We start from the raw sequence: 12,180 nt of genomic DNA, 5'->3' as shown, positions 1-12,180 counted from the left end.
GTGTTGTTGTGGATATGGCCAATCTAGTGTCTGCGTGTTGGGGAGTTAGTTTGCATGACGTTTAGTTTAGTACCCGATGCTTCAATGTGTGATTATAAGAAGACAAATCACTTCTTATACAATGAATTAAAAGTTCATCATCAAAGGTTTCCAGACATTTTACCAGTTTAATTATTATTATTATTATGGTTCACTGAGAATCTCATTTTAAAGGTGAGTTAACCAGTATGTAACTTTCTCCACAGTAAATAGTTATTCAGATCAAACCGGGATATTCACCTTTTGAAATCGTACCTGTTTTTTTATTTAGGATCACAACTAATAAGTGATTTATTGCATTTTTAATGATTAATCTTCTGATTAATTGTTTAATGTGCAAAAAAATAGATTCCTGACTCCCCAGGTGATGATCTTTAAATGTCATGTTTTGCCCAACAAACAGTTTAAACTCCAAATTAATGTCCGGTTGTGATCCTGTGAGGAAAAGTGCAAATACTCACATTTGAGAAACTTAAATGAAATGTTTGGATTTGATTAGTATTGAGAATTTAACCTAAAATGTATCAAAACTGAAATTCAAAATCTCTAAATGACTTTAGTCGTTCATTAAAGTTTGAAATACGGGTCAAATGGATTTATCTCCCAGCCCGAGTATTGTTTTGCTGTTCTAAGAATAACTCTGACAATTTATCTAAAGGCTAGCAATTACACTTTTTTAATTAGTTATTGATTGATTGCCAACAAACATCAAATGTTTTGATTTCTGACGTCTGGCTTTTTGTTTTTCAAAATGACAGAAATGATAAGTTGTCTAATTATCCCTGATGTAATTTCAAACTGACCTCAGCAGGGCCTATTCTTCACAGAGGACATGCTCTTAAATATTAACCACTCAGTGTTTTATTCATGTCTCGGTCAGGAGGGGGCCCGGCCAAGAAGCCGTCCGCTGCACCTGCGACTCCACCTCCAGCCATGACCTCAGGAAATGAGAGCGAGGCGCCCAGCGTGACAGGCAGCACGCCGCTCAACGGGGAGAACAAACCGCCCCAGGCCATCGTCAAGCCCCAGGTCCTCACACATGTCATCGAAGGCTTTGTCATCCAGGAAGGCGCCGAGCCGTTCCCGGTCTGCGTAAGTACCTGATCTCAGTTCTGCCAGCAGGGAGACGTGATAAACATCCTGAAGCCCCCACATGTCTTCAGTGTACATGCCTGCAGGGAGCTGTCAGCAGGCAGACACAGGCCTGCTACCTGTGGTAGCTGGCAGCTTGTGTTTGATTCAGTCATTAATTATAGTCGGGTAAGAACTCTGAAGATGGATGAAGGTGTTTGTATAATGAGCTTCATCAAAGTCTCTCAGCTACTTTAACTTAAGGCATCGAATTCCTTCTTTATTCCTCGTCGTCTCCCTTGAATGTCACGCTATTGTTTATACATTGTAACTGCAGAACTGTCATCGACTTTTGCATCATCGCATCTCAATAATATCTAAGAAACAACAAAGTTAAACTAAACATTTTGTTCAGATGCAGCATAATGTTTACTGAGAGTTCTAGACTTTGGGCTCACTGCCTCCTCCTGGACATTGCGTGTAAATGCTCACTCTAAACATTAAGAGCCAAACAAACAAATATAATGTACTTTGTATTCAGCAGGAAAGATCATAGGATCTCAATTTTAAAGAAAGCTATAGGACCACTAACCAGATGTTTGATGGTTTGATCCTTGGCTTTTGTATCCTTGAACAAGATGCTGGACCCTCATGTAGCACCTGATGTCTTTACCGGCAGTGGATGAATATTGTGTGGTAAGCAAAGAGCCTGGAGTTTGTACCATTTTATTCACAGCTGTAAATGTTTTCTACACCAGGTGGAGCGTCTTCCGATTCTCATCGACAGCCCAAAGAAGCTGGATCATCAGCTCTCGTCCGACCCCGACCAAACTCCAGTCAGCAACGCAGCAAACACAGACTCCGAGCCGGAGGACATGAACCAGACAGGTGAGCCAAAGAGAATCCGACAAGTACACCTGTGTGTGTGTGTGTGTGTGTGTGTGTGTGTGTGTGTGTGTGTGTGTGTGTGTGTGTGTGTGTGTGTGTGTGTGTGTGTGTGTGTGTGTGTGTGTGTGTGTGTGTGTGTGTGTGTGTGTGTGTGTGTGTGTGTGTGTGTGTGTGTGTGTGTGTGTGTGTGTGTGTGTGTGTGTGTGTGCATATCACTTTACGAGCGTGCTGAAGAAACTCAGCGTTCTCCGATCCGACCTTGACCATTTATTTGCAGTTCTTTTAAGGGTTATAAATGTTCACAATTACACTGCATCGCCGGCACACCCATCTGTTCTTAACCTAATGTAGTGAAATGCCTGGTGGTACAGACCTGACGTAGATCAGGAGCCTCTGAGATGAATGATGATGGTGCTGTACTCGCTGCTCCTCTTTTTGTGTCTCAGCTTAATCTCATGCTTCTGCTTCTCTTCACCTAACTCCAGCCTGGCTCCTGTCCATTCATGTGTGTCTCATGGTTATATATCGTTTCCACCTCCACAGACAAAGAACCAGAGCCGAAGCTGACGTGTGAATACTGCGGCTGGGTCGACTTTGCCTACACCTTCAAGGCCTCGAAGAGATTCTGCTCCATGGTTTGTGCAAAGAGGCAAGTCACCTTTTTTTTAATATTAATAACTTAAACCATCAGCTGCTCCTTCTGTAAATGAAAACTGTAATGAATCTTTGTGAACAGGTACAATGTGGGCTGCACGAAGCGGATAGGCCTCTTCCGTCCAGAGAGGAGTAAACCAACCAGCCGCTGGCGACGAAGATCTCAGGGTCGTTCCGGTGTAGAGGCTAAGAAGCAGGTACAGAAAAACACACACCATAACCATCACAGCTATATATCTCAACTTTACCTAATAATAATATATTAATAACCAGAACCCTAAATACAAGTTGCTGCCTTCAAAAAGAAGTTTGAAACTGGAGGGACCCCATGTCTGGTCCCGACCAAGTTTGTATCTCATCTAAAGTCCCGACCAGGATCTATAACAACTGTACAAACACACACACACACACACACACACACACACTGTCCTTCCGCGCTGTAAAACTTCCTCATCAACACTTCACCTCCATTACATTCTGCCTCTCCTGCACATTTTGTACCCTGCACTCTTCACGCCTGGTGCCTTTTAATGAATTGAAGCATCATTTGTGCCGGTGCCTGATCAGCTCCCTCTGCCTTTAAAGGGTCATTACGTGCTTTATGATCCTTGTCAACCTTTATTGTCGACCATCAAAAACGGGAAACTGTCGGTTAAGGTTTTCTGCATCCTGCGCATATTATTTAAACATTTTTTAAACTCTCTGATAGAACGTCTACTTCTATCAGCTCTTCCCTTACCTTTAAAAATACCAAAGTCTCTACCATTACACTATTTATTGCTGGAAAATATTTATTTGGCTTAAGGCGAATCTTTCCAAGCCAAAACGTTTTGAGTTATATAATGTCTCAAGGGGTTGGTCTAGAATACCCGGTTGGGGGGGGGGGCTTTTGTCTCGTGTTTGGACCAATCGGTGAGTTTTATAAGCAAATGAATCATTGAGGCTTTGGTATCAGTCCAGCAGTCCTATCATCTCCCTGCAGGTATATAGCAGTCGTGTACAGTATAAATCTTACTTATTACCCCTTTTAATCTTTGCTGTGACTAACATTATGTCCCTGGAGTGTTTTACTGATGAGCTGTTAACTTTCTCTAAACATAGAACCCTGAAGTCAAACCTGAATGTTTCCCTTTTCAGAAGCTGTCCCCGTCGCCGCAGCAGACACAAGGCGGCTCCGTGTCCTCGCCTCATCCCTCGCAGCCCAGTCAGGAGGAGTCCAGCCCGTGCTCGGACATGTCCAGCTACGAGGAGCCGGCGTCTCCCCTGTCGGCAGCCAGCTCGGGGCTCCTGGCTCCGACCCCGACCCCGGCTCAGGTCCCCGTTCGCCGGCAGCAGAGCCGGGCCTCGGACCAGGAGGGCGGCGCTGGGAGAGATGCACCGTCACTCTGTCAGCGGTTCTTACCCAACGACCCCACCAGGTGGAATGTGGAGGAAGTTTATGAGTTCATCTGCTCACTGCAAGGTCAGTTTTGTGGGAGGTGCATCCAACCACGATTCACATTCTGAATCAATCACTTTTTGCCTTTTCATCCTGTTTGACTGTGATTGACACGGGTCTGTTTTTCTTGCTCCTCCTCACGCAGGTTGTCAGGAGATCGCGGACGAGTTTCGGTCTCAGGAGATCGATGGACAGGCCCTGCTCCTGTTGAAGGAAGACCACCTCATGAGCACCATGAACATTAAACTGGGGCCTGCACTCAAGATCTTTGCACGCATCAACATGCTTAAAGACTCGTAGCAGTGAAGTGTGTGTATTGATCCCAGTGCGTCTTCTTCTGTGTGTGTGAGGGAATACGTGTGTGTGTGTGTACGTGAGTGTGTGTGTTTCCCTTGGCACAGGGCAGAGGATGTGTCACTGTAGCACTGACTGCACAGAGCACTGACTGCACTGTGACCTTGCCTTCTCTCCACGACTGGACTCGTGCTCTTGATTCAGAATCTCACTCTAACTCGACCCAACTCCACAAACTGCTCATGTTTAGAAACCATGTGACTGTTGAAACTGGAACCGATGGTGTTTTCACCACGAGCACTTCAACACCACATCTATTTACAATGCATTCATATCTCGGACCAAAACCAACCCTTCCTCGGGCACATCTCCCCCCTCCCTCAGGCAAGAAGCATTTAAACACACTACACAACAAAGAAACAGACAAACAACTGACTAGCTGCAGCCACGGTGATAGTTGTGCCAAATTATACAGCGTGGATTCTTATATACATGAGTATATGAATAAACTTGATGTGGCTGATATCTGATCCAGATACAGCTCAAGGCAGGGTTGGAAAATGGTTTTTTGAAACACCTTTTATCTTATTTGTTGACATTCTCCTCACGTCCTGATATCCATCAACAAACAAAGTTCTCTTCAACAAAAAATAAATGATGTCACCCTCACAGAAGTATAAAAAACACGACCAGTAATTCATTCATGCCGAATGAAATGATCGGCTGCTGTACCTGTTTGCACTGCATGGCCCCGAGTCAAGCTGCCCATTACAAAGCTCCAGATGACTCCGACTGCTTTCACGTGCCTTGCTGTGCATTAACGTTCTAAGATCTGATCCCAATGCAGGTTGAATTAAGATAAGAGAAGCACTTACTTATCCCAGGCCTGGACAGGTCCTTATCAAATGTCTTCAACCTGATCACACGTCTGAACAAAGATCCCATGATAGAATCAGGTGTAAATAGGGCAGTTAAACCCAGTGAAGACAATAAGCCTGGAAGAACAAGAGATGATGACATGAACAGCAAAATGTTCAGTTGTGTGGGGGTTTTTGGGTCACACTGCGACACAGTCATTGGTGAATTGCGGCATTAATACACGGGAGTGAAATCTGGATTCATCGTTATGTTATTCGTACAGTTTTGTTAGCGAGCGGATGAGGGAGAAGACTCTGGGCGGATCTACTAAAGGTTTGCACGTGTAAAAAAATGCTGATTTCACCAACAAAAACATGCTAGCTGATTTACTAACGCACTGAGGATTGTGTGCAGAATAACCTGCGCTGTCCATTAAGTCAGTTTCCTGAATGAAGATGCATTGTCAGGCGTTTCTACCCGAGTGCGCAAAACATTAAAAGTAGTAGATGCAAGTAATTTACTTGACAAATACGATCGACAAAGCCTGAAAATAATCGCGGTGGTTGTGACTGCGTTTGAAAGGAAGGTGCTAATCGGCACAGTGTGACGCACAGAAGGCTCTGCAGCTCTTGTGGTGAGGAGGAGATTGCAGGAAGAGGACGGAGAGAATTGGATTCTTCCTCTCCTGTTAGCATGTTTGGTTTGACAGAAGCAAAATGAATCCCTCTCTTGCCAGGGTACTGATGGGCATTGAAAAATGAGCGCTACAATGGCAAGAGTGTCGCGCTTGTGCCTCAGAAAGTGAACTTCACCTGCTGCGCAATATTGGTGAGAGGCATCTCTTCCACCGTCCCCATCCCCCCCGACTGTTTTATTATGAGCTTTTCTGATGTCCTGCCTTCTTCTCAATTTCATCAGTTGTTCTTTTAGTTTTACCCCCAGCATTTACTTTCTCGCAGGTACTCTCAAATGTCGCGTTTCTTTGAGCTGTATTAATTTGTGTTAGCTGTAGCTCAACGACATGTTTGTTTGCCTCTTTCACTAACAGCTGCAATTCCATGGCATTCAATTTTCACTTTGCGCTTGTGGTCACTCTGCTCTCCAGTTAACCAGTAACACACGCCAAACACTCATTTAAATACTACTGCCTCTGCCAGGATTGCACCTGTTATCAATTTGCGCAATTATCTTTAGTAGCTACCCCGTAAAACGCCCACAAACCAAATGTGTGTAATCTGTTACAATGCACACTTCGCACTCTTTATTTGGGATCTTAGTGGACTTGCTCATGTGGATCAAGTGGACTTGCTCATTCTAATTCAGTAGGTGCCCTTTTCCTCAGCAGCACTCCCACTGCTCTGGAATCTAAAGCTTGATGCAGTGAATCGATTCAAGCAGCTTCTTTTGTGCCATCGAGTTTTTTTAATTCATGAGGAATTTGCAAGTTTTCTCCCGTAGATTCAAACTGCTTACGATTTTGTTTTTCATAGGACACTAAGTTATCTAAACAACTAATCTGGGTGTGCTGCGTCCTGCACGTCCCTGCTCTTAGCACTTATTTTCTTTTTCATTTGCTTTACGGTTTTATGAGTGGCGTCTGTGGAGTGATTCAAACGAGTGTATTTGTACACAGCAGCTCAAGTGAGGAAAGAGACTGTAACTGAGTGTGAAACTGACCTTTTTTTTCCTAAGTTATCCTTGTTATTTTAAAACAGAAATTTATTGGTGTTTTAATATTTTGAAATATGCAAATATATAAATAGTTGTTTTTTATTGCTTTTATTTTCCTTTTCTAATGAAAATATGTTCATATCTATTTGTGTTCTGTGGCTGTGATGGAAGGTCAACTTTTTTAGATAATGCTTTGTTTAATGCCCGTATTTATCAAAATGGTTTGTTACATAACATTTTGCAATTATAAATCATTTGCAGTACATTTGTGTCTTGGGAAATTCTTTGAGTGTGTGAATGTAGAAATAACAAATGTTTGAATTTTCTTCTTGGTGGTTTTATACTTGCTAATGTTCATCTACAGTACAGTAATATTTAAATAAGATGTACTTGAATGTGGTCACTAACAGGGAGATTTAAATGTCACTGCATCAAAACTAAGTTCTAAAACTTATTAAAACTACAATATCAATCTAGTAACAAAGCAAAAAAAAAAAACTGACTATAAACTAAATCAGAAAATCTACAAGAAGGGCACATATCTCCTCCGAGGTCCAAAAGTTCTGTTTGATTCAATCAAGCTGCACATAATTACACACACTTAAACACATCAAAGTTATAAGTAGACTAGAGAATATATTTCATGTTTAGTTTTTAGAACATCAGAGTTGTGGATTTTACGTCACAGTTACTTAGAGCTTGAAATGACACCATCAAAAGTTCCCTTTTGTCCCACAGACAGTAAACACCTCGTCACTATTTTGTTTGCCACATTTTGAAAAGATCAAAGTCAATTCATTGATCACTTTCGTAATTTTTCAAAGCTGTGATTGATTTTCTGTTCATCAAATCATTGATCGCTCAACTGATCACTGTTGCTCCAAATTGTTGAATTGCTCAAAGACCAGTTTCATTAAGTCGTGTCTTATTTATGATTCACTGTTTGAAATGTTTAGACTGTTGCTGAAATGGCAAATCAAAGAAAAACAAGGCGGTGGACGACCTTCCCCAGCTGGATGTGTGTGACCCTCCTGCAGCTGTGCAGCTTTATTATAGCACTTATTGTTTTTAAGGCACGTTCAGGGACCATTAGGGATTGAATTATAACCACGGTGGCAGTTTTAATTATCTGTGGGTGTGGGTCCTGTCTGTGGTGTCAGAGAGCCGGCCCAACGCCTCATTATCCAGACTGATGGAGCTGAAGAATCGTTTTTTTTCCAACATGAGCCTCGAATACAAGATGGTGACGAACCTCAACTGCTTCTTCGAATTCCAGGAGACTCCCACGGGCAGGCACGGCAAACTCCACCTCAGTCACCTGACCACGGTTACTCTTGTTTTGAAAAATCCATTTGGGAGTTCAGGCTCTTCTTACTGATGTTCCTTCCTTCAGAAAGTCTAATCCTAATTTCCTTTAAAGTCCAGAAGTCTTGAATACATTTAGCTGTATAAAGTGTTTTTATATACTAGTGGGCTATTTGTGTATTAAGTAAAGGTGAGGCTGCTTAATTACAATTTTTTAGACAGTGACTCAAAGTTCATCAATCTATCGGCATGCATCAATTTCAGTAAAGAAAAATAGACGACTTTTCATGAACAGAAAAAACAACACAATCAGTGTGTTAAACTCTGACTGACACACAACCAAATGGAGGATATTACCCATGATCCCTCTGCCTCCTGAACCAAAAGAGCTGCGGCTTTGACGAATAAACCAAACTCTGTTTAGAATTCTTCATATTTTAAAAGTTTTATATCTGAATATTAGAAAAGAAAGATTATTTCAATGACTTTCTAACTGATCTAGAGTTCAGCATTACTCTTTAATTCATTGGACCTATTTCCTGTTGTTTAACCTGCGACTATCAGTCACGCACTTCTCACACATAAAACAGGAAAAGACCGTGTGAATAATAGCGTCAAACTAAACAGGAGATATAATTGTACATAAAACATTCAGTGCTAAACATAATATTATACATTCTTATCATCACTACTCGCTTCGCAACATTTGTCAATTGTGGTTTGTTAAATTTTGTTTTAAGCAGCACTGTAATGGGATGTCCTAAAAAGTGATAATGCAAAAACATTAAATATTAGCAGAAGCCCAGCTCTTCAAAATCGAAATATAAAAATAATATATGAAAAAAAATGCTCAGAATCCCAGAGATTCTGCCACTGAGGGACCTGAAGGACCCTGTGAGGCAGACGCGGTGACGCTCGGATTCAAACCATTTTGGCAGAATAAGCTTAAAGGAGACACATGATGCTTTTTTTGGTTTCTCTTTCCTTCCTCTTGTATTATAGGTATTTTATGTGAAAGTTCGGCAAAGTTGGAAAGATCAGAGTGTAAAGGGAGCTCAGTAGTCCGGCAGGAAACCCTGCTCCTGAAACATTGTGTGTCAGTAGTCCAAGATATCTCAATGGTTGATGTTTTCAAAATGAACTTCCAGCAGTAACTTCATCGGGAGGCGGGTCTAAAAGAGAAAGGCGCTAAAGCCAAGTGTTTCAGACAGAGGCTGCAAAGAGGAGCTGCAGCACTGGACAGGAGCGATGGGTTTCTTCTCAACATTAGAGCATAAGAACCTTTCCAAGCCATAACACAAGTTAAAATTATGAATCTGAATATGAGCATCAAACGTTTCCTTTGAGCCTGAAGATCACTGAGCCCAGATGATTTGAACCTCATAAGACTTGTGTTTTGTAATAATCCCTTTGCATGTCAGTTTATCTTTGGATAAGGTCTCATGCATCTACTTTATATTTCCACTACTGATAGCGTTTAGGTTGTGGGTTAAAAACGTGTGGTTCTGATGTGTGCTCTCCCTCTGCCCCTTCCTCTAAGTGCTGCACAAATAGAGTTTGCTTGTTTGCACGCTGGTGTAGTTCTGAGATAACACCTTCCAATAACGTTCACCCACACATGACCCTCCTCCCTCGCTCGTGATAGATGCTAAAGGTGACTTTGTGAGCGTGGGATTTATGATCAGTGGCCGTTCCAGTTTTTTCGATTTAAAAATAAACGTTGACCCCTTGACACTCCGCAGCGCCAAGCGCTGATGAACTGTGGCTGTTTGAGCTCCGATAAAATTCTGCACAAGTACGGCTGTGTAATCCCAGTCGCTGGCAAAGTGTCAAGCTGACAAGTTGGCTCAACTGCTAAAAATCCTTCATGACAAACTGTTAGTCGTCTGTTCCTGACTCCTTCCTGCAAGATATATATTGTCATTAAATCCAATACTTTGGCTGATAAGTCAAATATTGCTGTATCGAACAATTGTTTTATCATCAAGTGTTTTATTGTTACTTGATTACTTGTTTCCGTCTTTAAAATACAACAAAAATTATAGGTTTTTGTGATTTTGTAATAATTTCAGCTGTTAAGCAGAAGAATATTCAATGATTGCCTTCAGAAAGCAGTGATCTCCAGACGGAGCAGAAACTCTTTGTTGCTCAGACACTTTCAATATTTTCTGATAAAGAAAACAAATACAACATTGATTTTACGTCTGTGTCGTTAAAAAAGAAACAAACCAGAGTCTCATTTCCACCTTTAGCAAAATCTCAGAGATGATCCAGGCCTTTCCACACGGGAGTGATTCTGTGACTCAGCAGTTTATCCATCTTCTTTATCATATTTACTGTATTTCTGTCTGTTTTTAATAGATGTTCTGGTTGATACCATCGCTCGGCTTCAGGCAGCTGTGTTCGAGTCAAGTCAGCATCCACACCATCATCAACCGGGCTGACATGCGTCTTCTCTACTGGGATCAGGAGGACCAGTAGTATCCTGAGGTCAGTGGCAGCCTCACACACTAGGCTTTTTTTTAATTTTAATTATGAGTAATTGATTATTCAGGGTGTATTAAGTCTTTCTTGACTTATATCACATCCTCCCAACACGTTTGGCGTTAATCTGTTTTACATTTTTTGCATATTCTTGCTGAGAATCAAACAAACTGGTGAAAAATATCCATTGCAGCTTTTTTTTTTTATCAACCCAGATTGTTTTCATTTAGATAGCTTGAAATCCCCCTCGAGATTGAGCACATGTGACCCCGACCCAGATGGTGCTGCTGAACCAAAGGTCCCCTGGACGCTGTGGCCCTCCGGCTGCAGAAGCCGGTCCTGGAGGCGTCTTCTTCCTGCAGGGGTTTGATGATGAGCTGAAGCAGATCCACCGCTGCCTTGCTGGAGGACAGTCAGGCCAGGTAAGAGGTGGACACGGTGATGCATGCACCGGCTGTCAAGAATAACGGGTGTCGTACGAGTAGGAAAACCAACGGAGGTGACAGGAGGCAAGAGGCCTGTCAGAACGGATCCAGCTGACCTCATTCTTTCTGTTCAGGAGAAGCCCGGTCATGATTAGTGGATAAATGTGGAACAGCAGCTTGTGAGTCCAAAGGCCTGTTCACACTCTGAGCTGAGCTGCAGTAAAACATGTAGCACAGGCCATTTCTTCCTTAATCACCTTTTATTAAAATGTAATTTTATTCAATCGAAACCTCCTGAGAGACCGAGATGTTATTAAGACCCAAATTTATTGACCTGCACGAGTCCCAGACCTCTCAGCATTGCCTGTGAATTGCCCTGTGACCCTAATGCACATCTAATGAAGCCTGCTTGAGGCTGCTGGAGGGAGGAGGACCTGAAGGAGGCGCTCTTGGGGCCTCGGGGAGAAACTTGTGCTGCAGGTGAACCAATGAGGGGGAAATGCGATAACTCCTTATTTCATATTTACATTTCCATGTATTTACAGCTGGATATCAGTGGTGGTTATTTTTTAATTTCATTTCAGGAGTACTCAGGACATTGTTTTACAGATGATAGAGAATACAAAGCCCTCAAAGCTCAGTCAATATTTTCAAAATGAATTCATCCGACAATTAAAGGAGACATTATTATTCTGCTCATATTCAGTGTCATCATTTTAACTTCATTAAGACTTGAAAAGGTTTACATGCTCTGATAGAAGTCACATGACTTTCCTCAGACTGTCCATCGCTGCAGCTCCTTTCTAGTGATGAAAAAATGTTTGTATATTTGCAACCATATGTTTCATTTAAGCTTTAGATCCTCACGTGTCAGGAGCTGGAACCAGGGGATGTTCAGCAGTTTAACCTTAAAATATATTAAATTGGAGTAATTGTAAAAAACTGTCAATGCTAATATGTGTTATATAATTATTTTTTTGTGTTACTTGTTTGGTCCCATGTTGAAAACTTTATTCCGCTAACCACTGGTTGGCGGTCGTCACCTTATATTTC

At 42.0% G+C, this 12,180-nt stretch overlaps 1 protein-coding gene across 2 annotated transcripts in view; it reads left to right on the top strand.

The window, feature by feature from the left end:
* Nucleotides 1-7,178, top strand: part of phc2b (polyhomeotic homolog 2b (Drosophila)) — a 33,223-nt gene extending 26,045 nt beyond the window's left edge. For both annotated transcript variants that reach the window (XM_062407123.1, XM_062407122.1), the window contains exons 10-15: nt 920-1,131; nt 1,869-1,998; nt 2,542-2,647; nt 2,735-2,849; nt 3,790-4,114; nt 4,236-7,178. In XM_062407123.1, coding sequence (XP_062263107.1) covers nt 920-1,131; nt 1,869-1,998; nt 2,542-2,647; nt 2,735-2,849; nt 3,790-4,114; nt 4,236-4,390 — 1,043 coding nt within the window. In that variant the 3' untranslated portion in view covers nt 4,391-7,178. The remainder of the gene's footprint in view (nt 1-919; nt 1,132-1,868; nt 1,999-2,541; nt 2,648-2,734; nt 2,850-3,789; nt 4,115-4,235) is intronic.
* The last annotated feature ends 5,002 nt before the right edge of the window (nt 7,179-12,180 follow it).

This window comes from Platichthys flesus, chromosome 2, assembly GCF_949316205.1.
Source record: "Platichthys flesus chromosome 2, fPlaFle2.1, whole genome shotgun sequence".
In the NCBI taxonomy this organism is placed as follows: domain Eukaryota; kingdom Metazoa; phylum Chordata; class Actinopteri; order Pleuronectiformes; family Pleuronectidae; genus Platichthys; species Platichthys flesus.
Note: the sequence above shows the minus strand (reverse complement) of the source record. Positions and strands in the feature narration are given on the sequence as shown.